The 13347-nt window shown below is 35.2% G+C and overlaps 3 protein-coding genes across 4 annotated transcripts in view; 1 reads left to right on the top strand and 2 right to left on the bottom strand.

Annotated features, from left to right (window-relative positions):
* LOC107691456 (myelin-associated glycoprotein-like) overlaps positions 1–5395 on the top strand; it is an 8650-nt gene extending 3255 nt beyond the window's left edge. For both annotated transcript variants that reach the window (XM_016490053.1, XM_016490051.1), the window contains exons 3-8: positions 2792–3187; positions 3542–3856; positions 3961–4209; positions 4292–4385; positions 4512–4548; positions 4997–5395. In XM_016490053.1, coding sequence (XP_016345539.1) covers positions 2792–3187; positions 3542–3856; positions 3961–4209; positions 4292–4385; positions 4512–4548; positions 4997–5260 — 1355 coding nt within the window. In that variant the 3' untranslated portion in view covers positions 5261–5395. The remainder of the gene's footprint in view (positions 1–2791; positions 3188–3541; positions 3857–3960; positions 4210–4291; positions 4386–4511; positions 4549–4996) is intronic.
* Positions 5396–8091: 2696 nt separating this feature from the next.
* Positions 8092–9273, bottom strand: LOC107691442 (polyadenylate-binding protein 1-like). The gene has a single exon (XM_016490035.1). It carries the CDS (start codon positions 8983–8985, stop codon positions 8092–8094), a length of 894 nt encoding a protein of 297 aa, XP_016345521.1. The 5' UTR covers positions 8986–9273.
* A 2294-nt stretch (positions 9274–11567) lies between these two features.
* On the bottom strand, positions 11568–12880 carry LOC107691455 (phosphoenolpyruvate carboxykinase [GTP], mitochondrial-like). Its single transcript, XM_016490050.1, has 2 exons — positions 12748–12880; positions 11568–12614 (listed from the first exon to the last, which is right to left on the bottom strand). The coding sequence occupies exons 1-2, from the start codon at positions 12863–12865 to the stop codon at positions 12145–12147; spliced, it is 588 nt and encodes a 195-aa protein (XP_016345536.1). The 5' UTR covers positions 12866–12880; the 3' UTR covers positions 11568–12144.
* Between the last annotated feature and the right edge of the window lie 467 nt (positions 12881–13347).

Here is a 13347-nt window from a genome sequence, read left to right as displayed (position 1 = left end):
ATCAAAAAAAAAAAAAACCTTGTAAAGTTGTTTTGTAAAGCGATAGTCTGATAATTTAGGAGTAGGAATACCCTAGTGAAAAAATTAATATACTTAATTGTATTTAAAATATATTTATTTCATGATAAGTATACTAAAAATAGATTGACATGTCTATACTAACTGAAAATACACTCTAAATGTAGTTATTTCATGCTTTCATCTAGCACAAACTTAGTGCACTACAAATTAATTTGTAAAATACTGTACTTTTTTACAAATGCATTTGGGGAAGGATGAAATATATATATTAATCCTTAAGAAAGTACACTGGCTAGGTTCTTAATTCCATCTACAACATGTTTAAAAAAAAAGTGATTTTCAAAATGGTGTTCTCTGAGCTCAAAAACAAAACTTTAAATATGACCTACACACACACACACACCCATATAAACCAACTGGATGAAACCTTTGAAAGAGGATGCTCACTTCATAACCCCAATGACATGTCCATGCTCACTCAGTCCAAAAATAAGGGATGAATGAAGCAACTCATCCTATGATCCTGTAGATGTATAAAGGCCATTCTAATGTATGTCTGTGGGGATTGTTTGTACTGTATGTTGTCATATCATTAAGGCTGCTGTATGAGCTCTCACCTAAGACTATGGCAGAAAAGACTAAATTACATTCTGTGCATATTTGTTGGTTCCTTCGCCCCTTAAAAGTGTCTAAATAAGTATTGTAATAATGTGATTTTAACATCACCTAAATATAGGCTACAGTATATGTTCGGTGAAGGGGGCTTGGTAAGTCAGTTTCTCCTCACCTAACTTTCACAAGCTGTGAAATTCACCAACAATCAGTTTTGCTGTACTTTTGCTAAACATCTGAACTCACTAGACTAGAGTGCACACTATTGGGAATCTGTGTTGCGCACTTAGCACATTTTTCTGAAGAAACCTTTAGTCTAGAAACTCATTCCAGCTAAAGACACAAGTCTCACCATGTATTTCAAATCTGAGAATAATTAAATTATTTTAAGATGATGCTGTGTCATTTTTTTAAACTAGACTTTCTTTTTGGGCAAATCAAAGAAAATGAGAGAAACATCTAATATGTTTCTATAGGTGCTGTAAGGGCAGAATTTCCAAACGCAACTTTTGCCTACAGCGCAAATGTAACTGAGCAATTTGCAAATAAAACAATTTTATTTGTTAAATATTGAAGTAATACTTCAGCAATTTATTTTTATTGGATCCTCTGTTGACCTGTTATGATACATTGTATTTGAGCTCTACTTGTTGAGTATAAAAATAGTATGGATAAAAATAAATGTTTTGAGTTGCAAATAATAATAATAATTCATAATCATGCAGTACTTTTTTTTTTTAATAATGATGAACTTTACCTTTTTTTAATAATTTAACCACACTTCACTATTTTCACTATTTTGCATGGTTGCAAAGCATCTTTACATACAGAAAGTAGTTACAAAAGTAAAGATGTAAACAACATACAGCTAGTTAATTTGAAATGGTGAAAGACATTCACCTAGCCTACTTGATCAGAGGGTTTATTATAGTATATTCCTCCAATGCACCTGTACCAACACACTTTTTTTTTTCACTTTAATGTCCCGTACAGACAACGGCAACATTGCACTTTGAAATGTGGACTGCAGCCCTTTGGCCTGTGAAAATATTATGAATTACTAAACAAATTATTAAAAATGATCCTGACCAGTCCTTAAAATTACACAAACTTCAGAGACGTTAACTGCATGAAAAGTAACAATGTAAAATGTATTAAAATAATTTCTATTCATGCGTCACATTTAAATCCGCAGCGTACTTCAAGACCGCCAAATCCTTTCTTTGCGTTTTACATTAGAAACACTTGTGTAGTGCATTGAGAGTTGAAGCACGCAGCGACAACGGGCAGAGAAATGTTACGGATGGTCTTTATATCCATATAATTTGTGCTTTCATCGGTGGAAAATGTCTGTTTGCTTGTAGTAGTACTTAGTAGTACAGTATAAAAAGAACACTTAACCGTGTAACGCGGTTAACACTTAAGTAACTCAAGCTTTGGTAGCGCATCTAATTAAGCGAGTACGCTTGTGTCGCAGCGACAAGGATTCGAATCCAGTCTGTAGTGTTTCCTACATTCATTGTTCAAATGTCTGTCCCCAGTGTGTCACTGATGTTCTCCGGGTGAGTGTGTTAGCTGGTGTGCTGGGAATGTTAGTAAAAGACGAATTGTAAAGCTGTGCCATAATTTATAAATATTCATTATTTGCATTAAAAGCACACAATAATAATGTTATTAGCACACTACAAGTTTACTTTGAATGCCATTGCAGTGCGTGTTAAAGTTACTAAAAGTAAAGGATATATGACCTCAGTTTGTTATTATTAGTATAATGTTAATGCACGTTTAACACTCTTAAAGTGTAATTGTAATGTCAGCAAAATACATTTGAAGTTTATGCTGAGTGAATTCTGCATTTCAAAACTTAAAGTGTAAAGTATACTGAAAATAGTTCCACTTTAGCACAAACAAGTATATTTATAACAACTTTAGTTGTACTTGAGCACAGCTTTGGCACAACTAAAATGCATTTAGTACAAAATTAGTTGTTCCAATTTAACAGACTTTACGTATTTATAGTGTGCCACAAATACATTTAGTTATACTAAAACATTGTGCTTAAGTATACAATTTTTTTTCACTAGGGTTAATAGGAATTAAAAACCAAATGCTCATTTCTTCATGTCTCTAGCATGGCTAATGCGTTTTTATGTTCCAGCTGATAATATCTACTCTGCTGTGATGCCCCAGACAGTAACAGCTCTAACAGGCTCTTGTGTGCAGATTCCTTGCACGTTCAACATCTCCAATTTTGAGGACAAACGTAAGAATGCAACATCAATTTATGGGATCTGGTTAAAAAACAAATCGCAGTTTGCAGACAAAGATGGTTTAATAGCGTTTAACAGCAGTAAAAACATCATTAGAGGATTCAGTGACATACAGATGACTGGATATCTCACTGAGAGGAACTGCACAACTCTCTTCTATAACATCATGATGAATCATTCAGACAGCTATTACTTCAGACTGGAAATGGAGCCAGATGTGTTCAAAGCAACATTTAACCCCAGTCAAGATGTTTCAAGCAAGACTGTGAGGATCAATGTCAGAGGTAAATGTCATCCCAGACCGTCCACACACCAAAGTACAAAGATGAATTTGCCCAACTTTAAAAAGAAATGAAAATATTAATTACATAATATATTGATACTAAGTCAGTTTCACACTATATACTATATATGTCAACAAACTGCATTTTTTAAAAATACCGTAACATTATAAAACTGTATCTTCTGTGTTGAGGGGTTGCATTTTTATGCATGTAATAGCAGACACTTTGTAATATAAAAGATACAAAGCTATAAGTGCAAATGTGCTAAACCTCACCCCAAGTGTGAAACCCTGACCTTCTTACATTTGCATTGTACGTTTTCCGTAATGCTGTCTGCCATCATTTACCCTGTAGATTCACCACAACCTCCTGAACTTAAACCCAATTATCTGACAGTGAAGGAGGGAACTACAGTCAATCTGAGCTGCTCTGCTGAAGCCCCCTGCCCCAAACAACCTCCTACAATATCCTGGTCTAACATCCCTGAATCTGCCCACATTACAACACAGTTACAGGAGAAACCTGATAAAACCCAGTCAGTGTTTTCATACATGACCTTCAAAGCTTCATACAAAGATCACAGAAAGAGCATCACCTGCACTGCTACGTATCCAAGAAATACATCTGATGCCTCAACTGTGGAGAGCACTATGATGCTACAAGTCCTGTGTAAGAGATTTAAAGTACTTTTGTGTTTCTCATGATCCTTGATGTGATGAAATGAAAAGGTATCAATTGTTAACCCCGTATATGTGCTTGTGTTTTTCTTAAAGTTCCTCCAAAAGAAACTCGCGTCATCATTACTTCTGTTGGCACTAATGTGACTTTGACCTGCGAAAGCCACGCCAGTCCATCAAATGACTTGAACTATACCTGGTATAAACATGGAGAGGAGAGGCCTATAGCTTGGGGAACGAAGATTAATTTAACCGAAACTCCGATTCAAACAGGATCATACTTTTGCATTGCACAAAATAAACATGGAAAACAGTCATCAGAAGAGGCCCAGCGCACAGATGAAGGTAAATAAAGCACTGTTTTTGTATTTTTATGTTCAGATGTATCATGGATTTATGAATTTTAACTTTTGCTTTTGTAATTTAGAACAGAGTGGACTCTCTCATCTGGTGATATATGGCTGTACAGGAGGACTTTTGACTTTTGTTCTGTTGTCTGCAGTATTTTTCTACTGTATGAGGTAAATAACAGGAATGTAGCTCATGTCTGTAATGTTGTATTTATTCATTGCATGTGCATATCATTTATGAATGCTTTTTCTTTTTAATTTACTTTTTTAATTGTATTCTTTTTTTTTTTTCAACAGAACAAAGGCTTCAAGACAGGCCCGTGTCAGTGATCAGGTACAAAGTAACACTGAGTAACTTCAATTTTAAGTTAAATATTGCCAGTTGTTTTGTCCACAACATCAAAAATTGTTCCAAATAAAGTCACAGCAGAACTGACCGTTGCACGTCTGTGTCTCAAACCATAGCTGTTTGATTCCTGAATGAATCAGTGTTTTTGAACCATTCAATTGAGTGAATGATTCAGTGACATAATCATTACAAAAATAAAAATTGTTCCTGAATGGATCTGTGTATATGAACAAATCGACTGAGAAAAGACAGCAACAGTCATACTGAACATTGTTGTAAATTGTAAATTGTTTGTATAAAAGTAAATAGTTTTCTGCTAATCTTCTAAAGACTAATTCATGTCACTCACTGTATGATCTCCTCAAACAACGCTTCTTTTAAAGCAGAAGGAAAGTGATTTAAAAACAGTAATTTTAACATTTCTCCCACTCAGGCTGAGGATAAAAACAGAGACACGATGGCTATCTATGCTAACAATGCCACTGTGATCAGCAAGAATGGCGAGAAGAAAGAAACTGATGATCTCCACTATGGTGAAATTGACTTCTCCAAACTCCAGACGGGCCACAAGACAAAGGAACACTCAAACAATGGCCCAGAGACAGAGTATGCTGAGCTTCAAGTGATAGAGAGAAAGAGACAAATCAACGGTGCTCAGCAAATGGACAAACTTTATGCTCAAGTTCAGAAAAAGTGATTTTTGCTCATGTTAAATCTTGCTCTTGTGCAGGGGCCATGGACAGTCACCAGTTTTCACAAATCCCAATATAACATCTCTTTCGACTGGTGTAACATTGTCTATACTGTAAATAATGAAATAATATTCTATACTCCAGCAGCTCCAAGGAATATAACTAGAATAATATTAAATGCTCTTAAATATATTGATAATCTACATGCTGGTTACTTGATATAAGATGTAAATATTTATGTAAATAACATATTAAAGGGGTCTCTTTGTGTGGTTTTTTTTTACATTTTCAGCTTCCTTTAGTGTTTAATGTACATGAAAAAGATCTGCAAAGTTAAACAAACAAATGAATGAATAAAATAAGAGGAGACAATTTCTTGTTGAGTTGCGTCAGTAGTGTGTTGTCGCCATGTCCAAGAGACGCTGTTTCACAGATCTAATATACTAATATATGTTCACAGGCATAACTGACTGTGTTTAAAGGATTAGTTCACTTCCAGAAAAAAAATGCTGTCATTTACTCACCATCCACTTGTTCCAAATCTGTATGAGCTTCTTTCTTCTGTTGAAAACAAAAGAAGACATTTTGAAAAATGTTGGTATTCAAATAGTTGATGAGCACCATTGACTTCCATTGTATTTTTTTTCCTAAAATGGAAGTCAATGGTGCTCATCAACTGTTCGAATACCAACATTTTTCAAAATATCTTCGTTTGTGTTTAACAGAAGAAAGAAACTCATACAGATTTGGAACAAGTGGATGGTGAGTAAATGACAGCATTTTTATTCTGGAAGTGAACTAATCCTTTAAGTGAGCTTTATCACTTCATTTAAATCATAGCTATTTTTACACACAATAACAGAAAATTGTTCTTGACACATAACTTAATACTGTAGTCAGTGCTTTCATTTTTAACTAAATAGAGCTTCAAAACACAAGCAAGTCAGTAATAAAGAAGAACAAATAAACATTACACACAATACATTTTCGGGATAAAGAGCAGTATGTTTTTTTTCTTTTAGCATTATTACCCTTGATTATTTATTAATGTCTTCATAGAAAGCAGATCTAATAGGCTACACTCTTATAATGCACAGATCCATTTTGAGTGTTTTGTGCCAAAAGGCAATTCTGGTGTTTACTGTCAAAGACTGTTTTTCTAGTGGAATGATGGTATGTTTGATTTTTGTTTCAAAACAATTAACTTGATGTTTTGTTCAAAACATGCAGGCAAATATTCTGTAATAAAGAAGGGGAAAAAAAGAAGAAAAAAAAACATATTGCAAGCAGTAAACAGAGTGTATTAAATATTGAGAACAATGAGTGATTTTTCTCTTAGCATTATTACAGTGCACAGCATAAATGAGTACACCCCCTCTGAATAAATATAAAAGATGTATTTTCTTAATGATCACTAATATAATGAATGGAAAGATGGCAAAATTGAAACATATTAAACATATACTTAATAAAAACAACAAAATATATGCCAATATTTTCTGTAAGATAAGTAAATTAGCCAATTTTGTTTAAATGAAGGATTGCAGAAATGAGTGCACCCTAGATTTAATTCAGAAAATGTATAATATTCTAGTACTTAGTATGTCCTCCAGAACTTAAAGTATACTGCTCTGACCCTTCTTGGCACTGAGTGTACAAGTTCATGACAAATGTTTACATCTGTGCTGCTTAACTCCTGGACGACCTCCTTAAAAGCCCTGGTCATTAATGGGGAGTGTTGCTCAGCTCGTCTCTACAGAATCTCTCACAGCAGCTCAAGAGCGTTAAAATTGAGTGAAATACATGTCCACTGAAGGATTTTCACCTTGGGAGAATGGATATATTCATTGTCATGCTGTAAAAATGCCCAATAATGCAGGGAATGAGGGGAGAGATTTTCACACTTAAAACAATAATTTGGTATTCCTCTTGTACCATTGTCCTCTTTTATGCTAAGAAATAAGTCACCTGGCAGTTCTCTCCCGAGTGGTTCCACTGCTGCCAGCATTAAGACTGAGTATGATTCAGTGGGCTATATAACACTTTTAATTGTCAGGAAATGACTTGTCTTTAAAAGTTTTGGTTCAATATACTTACCTGTTGATTAAAAATAGCCTTAAACCTATACACTTTTTTTTTAGTTAGTAACTTTCAGGAGGGTGTACTCATTTTTGCAACACAAAATCTTATTTTGCTGAATACTTTTGGCATTCTTCTTTGGTAATTGATCAAGCAGGCTTGTTGGAACATTACATCTCCAAAGAACCCTGACATGTCTTCTAAGTAAAGAGTAATTGCTGAATTTGTTAAGTTTTAGAGGGGGTGTACTCATTTATGCTGTGCACTGTATTACTCTTTGATTATTTTAATGTCATCATAACCAGCACCTGATTTAAAAGACTGTGTTCAATCTAATGCACAGATCTGTTTTGAATGTTTTTACCATCTGTTTATAATCAGACAGAACTGACTTTGTGTATTGTTGTATTTTTGCATGATTTTTTGTGAATATTTTGGACAATAAGTGAATACATTGCACACAAATAGTTTTTGCACAATTTATTTGTTTTACTTATTTGTTTATGCATTGCACTATTTATTTATATAGTTTATTGCACTATAGAGATTTTTTTTAAAAGGATTATATTTACTTATTTTTGGACTGATTTGCACCTGGAACATTAGATTTTTTCCAGTGTTAGATCTGCATTCCTTGTCCTTTGCTAGGCCTATAATAATTATGTGTAGGGCTCCCTATTATTATTATTACTATTATTATTATTATTTATTTTGCACCATAGATAAATTACGTTTAGATGTTTAGCAGGAAAATAGATTAAACGGGTATTACAGTATCGCAGTGAGCTCTGTGTATGGCTAGGGCAAAAAGGCCGATGCCCAGCCAGGTTCCTGGGCTGCTCAACGATGTTGTGAAAAAACTTTTCACAGCGTTAGCAAGCCTTCTTCCCCGTGACTCAGTGGGTTCAGTTTCATCAGCATAAATGTCACGGAAACCTCTTTCATCATCTCTAGATAGCACCTTAACAGTCATATCTTTGGCCCACATGATGTTCATTGGTTTCCCCATGAGCTCTGAAAATGTAAGAGCCTTCAGGGCCTTTTCTGCATCATGGCGGCGTTTAAAAATAACAAAACCATACCCGCGGGACAGGTTGGTTCTTATATCTCTGCACACTTTCACAGTACAGATGGGTCCGAACGGGAAGAATAATGCATGCAAATCCTGTTCTGTCACATTTGGGTGCAGATCATTCACAATCAGTGACACTTGTGGATTAGAGCTGCTCTCCTTTTCTTTGGATTCGCCGCTCCTGTCGCTGCCCTCTCTGCACTTCATGATTTCCCAGAAGTTTGAAACTGCATCATATATAGCTGGCCTGTCATTAGGCCTTGCTAGGACATTAATAGTTATGTGTTGGGCCCATGTGATGCACATTGGTTTGCCCATGAGCTCCAAAAAATTCAGAGCCTCTAGGGCATTTTCTGCATGCTGGCGGTGTTCAAAGGTCACAAAACCATACCCACGAGACCGGTTGGTTATTGTGTTTCTGCACACTCGCACAGAACAGATCGGTCCGAATGGGCTGAATATTGCATGCAACAATTGTTCGGTCACATCTGGGTGCAAATCACTGACAAGCAATGATGACCCATGGTCATTTGGTTCTTGGCTGCCCTCACCTGAAGTCCAATTGTAGGACGCTGCCATTTTTGATTGTTCTTTTAAGAATATTCTTAACAAAAAGCTCTTTGTACAAAGCACAGTTGCTGTTTCTGATTCCAAGAAGGGATGAAACCTTAGTCAGATCAAACTTATGATATGAACTGACTGCAAAGTGATTGACTGCTAAATTTAGACTGCTAAATGACTAAATGTAAATGTAAAGTCCCTTTAGACTGACTGGCAGCTTTCTTCTTTAAGGCCCGAACGTTCTAAATTCCTGATGACGTCACAACAATGTCACGTGACATGTACTGTTGATTTTTTTTTTTTTTTTTTTTTTAATTCTCCATTTGTTTCTTATGCTCCAACCAATGTAATGACATTTAAAAAAAAATCACAAAACTATTTTTTTTTTTCTGGTTCTCAGGAGGATGTTTACATTTTCTTTTGTTTTTTTTTTTTTTTTTTTTTTTAATCATCCCCCACAATATCGGATAAGATACAAATAATAAGACATATAATTCCGGTCCCTGACCTTACTGATCAATAGCCGTGTTTTATTTATAAAGCCCGGCTATGATGACCGAACATATTTTTGTATCACTGCGCAACTGCCATTAGCAACCATCCGTAGCAACATCACGTTTTTTTTATTGATATATTGTTATTCTTGTTACATGCGCATGCATATCAAAAATTGTTCCACGTAATAGATATCTCAGCAAAATTACCTGTGTATTAATCATTTAATTGGGTAGGAGTGACCCCTGCTGGCAAAGAACGTCTGGAAGCTCACCGTTGCCGAAGTGCTGATTTTTTTATTATTTAACGTTAAATGTTTTTGTGATTCAGGTATTATAATGCATGTTCATAGACTTATAATGTGTAATGTTAGGCTGACTCGCGAAAACCGGTCTAGTTTAAACTGAAAGGACCGAAACGAGCGTTTTCTCATGCTGAATGATAAGCAGATGAAATATCATGTGTTTAAAAAAACAACACAGAGCGTGAAGAAAGTTCCTAGTCTGTTTTATTTTAGGTTCATCATCACGCTATATATCCTATTTGTTCTCCTTTTAAGATTGCTATTTTATACTTTATTATATAATAAGATATAATACATAAATAAACACATAAATGACTGTTAATGTTATGTTGCTTCCACTGTCCTCATTTGTAAGTCGCTTTGGATAAAAGCGTCTGCTAAATGACTAAATGTAAATGTAATGTTGAAGTTAATATTAAGTACATTATAGACACAATATTGTCAATATTTCGCCAACCATTGCGTTCACGTTGGTGTTTCCTTCCTGAATGATTAATCACTTTTGTAAGAAATCAAGTGATGATTTAATAAGCCATTCATAAAGACGGTTGTTCAAATTAAAGTTGTGTACTAGTATACTATTTTCGCATATCTTTTTATGACAGAAATATTAAGAGTACTATGCTTGTAGGCTGTTACGAAATCAGAAAATCACTTGCTTCATTTTAGAATTTATATGAATGATGACACATCTTTTTTACTATGGTTAGAGAATTTGACCTTATTAAGTAAAAGGGGCCCCTGGAAATCTATATTGGAAAAGTTATTTTCTGTCACTGTCAAGGACTATTTTTTTCTTTATAGCATTTAAACAAAAATAGCATTTATAGCATTATTACAAAAATTGAATTGTAAAATATTATTACATGCTTTTGCTTTTAATATTTGTATTTTGTGTTAATCATTCTATAAATGTATCTTTGTGATGGTATCATGCATATAATGATAACATGCACATAGATAGCAATGTGCTGAAACGTCTGCTTGCTTGCTCGTGTCCATCTGCTTTTAATTCACATGCACTTTGCACTTTTTGCACGATGCAATTAATAAAATAAAAAAATATGTTTTTGTTGACTTTTCCAGTCTCGAGTGGATCAGTGTGCGGTTAGCCACCCTCTTGTTCATTTTCAATCATGCATATATAACTCAGGAAGTCTCTTCATTAAACCAGACCTATAAAGTATTTGTGTATGTTGCTAACAACCACTGATCTAATGATGTGAAATACCACAAAACACACATTTAAATTCAAATTCACTCTTGTATTATTTTGTATTTCAGGACAGGGTGGACCCATGATTGCTGGCTGTGTAGGAGGAGTTTTGCTCTAGGTAAATTTAGATTTCTTTTGCATCATAGTGTACATCTGGGGGTTTTGCAGCACACTAGTTACAGAAAAATAAGCACAAAGTGTTTCTTTGTGGTGAGTGCTGTAGAATTTGTCATAGCATAGGTAGTAAAGACCTATAGATGCAGTCACTGTAATAATGAAGATTTGAATAGTTTAAGAATACACCCAGGAATAGTAAAAATTACATTAAATGCCATTGTATGAGATATGTTTTCCATCATCCTTTCTATGCTCACAACTCTGATATTCACTGTAAAGTTTACATTCACACTTAATCTTATGTGATAATGTCCTGTTCAAAACAGAATGGATGTTGTAAACGTGAGATTTATGGCGTATTGTATGAAGTAAAGAGATAACTGCAGTATCAGTATAATCTTTGTTTATGAATGGCAGTTTATTACATCTGATGTTATGTAAGAAATCCGAGTGACACACATAACAAAGTTTGGTTTAGAGTTGTATTTATTCAGTCAGCTCATGTAAAAACATGCACACATTCAATGACTGAGACTTGTCTGTGTTCTTTGGTCCGGAAAGCTCAACCCAAGCTCAACCTGATTCATGTCAATCAAATTCCACTGATAAAAGGCAAAATCGTTAGAAATAAAACTTCAGCTTTCATTAGGTGAGTAAAAAATGATCGTATTGGTGCTCTCCTTGAAGACATGTCTAATATCTTTGCTCAAAATCAACAGATATTAGGTAGTGTGCTCTTAAACTATATATATTTTGAAGATGCTGTGGTTTAAATTCATAATGTGGTCTTGTTTTAGTAAAATAATCTAAAAGACATTTTGGGACATAGTTTATAAACATTAAATAGAGTTTTTAGCTTCTACTGTAAGATCAAATAAGGCACCTAGGTATTGATAACACTGATGGCATCTTGTGAACTTTTTGGTTTTGTGTTTCTCAGGTGCAGCATCCACTGCAGTGCAACAGTCACATTAAAACAGTTACCTCCACCTCATCCCATCCTATTCTTCACATCTGCACAACATCAATGTAATGTAGCATCTGTTCAATCCCTCACTCTCTCCTCCAGCGCCCTCAGCTCTCCTTCCACTTGTGCGGGCAGATCAGCTCCAACCTGCTGGGCGAAGTAGGTCCGAAGCTCCTGTGTTTCCTTCTGCCAGAAGGGTTTGGGCAGGTCAAAGAGGGCACCCATATCGATATTTCCACCCAGGCCTTCTGTGTTTATGGCACCGTTTTGTGGAATCCATCCCACAATGCTTTTGGTGGCAGCCTCGTCTTTACTGGTACGGCCGCATCGTTTGAAGATCCACTCGAGGACGCGGGCGTTCTCTCCAAACCCTGGCCACAAGAAAGAGCCGGTCTTCTGATCTTTCCGGAACCAGTTGACGTGGAAGATCTTGGGGAGTTGGGTCTGGCCCTTGCGCGTCCCCATACTCAACCAGTGGGCCAAGTAGTCACCGAAGTTGTAACCGAAGAAAGGACGCATGGCAAAGGGGTCATGCATGATTACTTTACCTAAAGAAAATTAGCCATATATTATAATGTGTAAATATCAGTATGAGCTTTTTGCTCAGTTTGTCAGTAAGTGCTTAAAAGTAGTGTACACTTTTGTGTACTGTTTACCATATGGAGAAATGAAAATTTGTACCTTTGTGTTCAGCAGCAGCTGTGGATTCAGATCTCATGGCTGCACCCACAAACACACCGTGACGCCAGTTAAATGACTCATACACCAAAGGCACACCTGGGAAAAAAGACAGGTACATTTTAAGGTATAATGTATAACATATGTCTATGTATATATACAGTACTGTTAGAAAGTTCGAGGTCAGTAAGCTTTCTTAAATATTTTCGAAGTCTCTTATGTTCACCAAGGGTGCATTTATTTGATTGAAAATGCAGTAATAATGACATTATTGTGAAATATTATTACAGTATAACTGCTTTTTGTTTTAATATATTCAAAATGTAATTCATTCCCGTGATGGCAAAGCACAGCATTTATGTGAAATTAATTTTTTTTGTAAATTTATAGATGTCTTAACTGTAACCTTTTATTTAATGCATCCTTACTGTTTACACCAAGAATGTTAACTATGACGATAACGAGCAATAAATAATGATAAATAGCATCCACACCAACTTATAATGATGCTCTGCAGTTTTGTCATCTGCCACTTTAAATGCCTGAGCTCCTTAAAGCAGGATGGATTCTGATTGGCTGTCAATGTTATCGTTCATCAGCAGG

This window comes from Sinocyclocheilus anshuiensis, unplaced genomic scaffold (genome assembly GCF_001515605.1).
Source record: "Sinocyclocheilus anshuiensis isolate Anshui unplaced genomic scaffold, SAMN03320099.WGS_v1.1 scaffold106, whole genome shotgun sequence".
In the NCBI taxonomy this organism is placed as follows: domain Eukaryota; kingdom Metazoa; phylum Chordata; class Actinopteri; order Cypriniformes; family Cyprinidae; genus Sinocyclocheilus; species Sinocyclocheilus anshuiensis.
The sequence above is the reverse complement of the archived record's forward strand: the minus strand, read 5'-3'. Positions and strand labels throughout refer to the sequence as shown.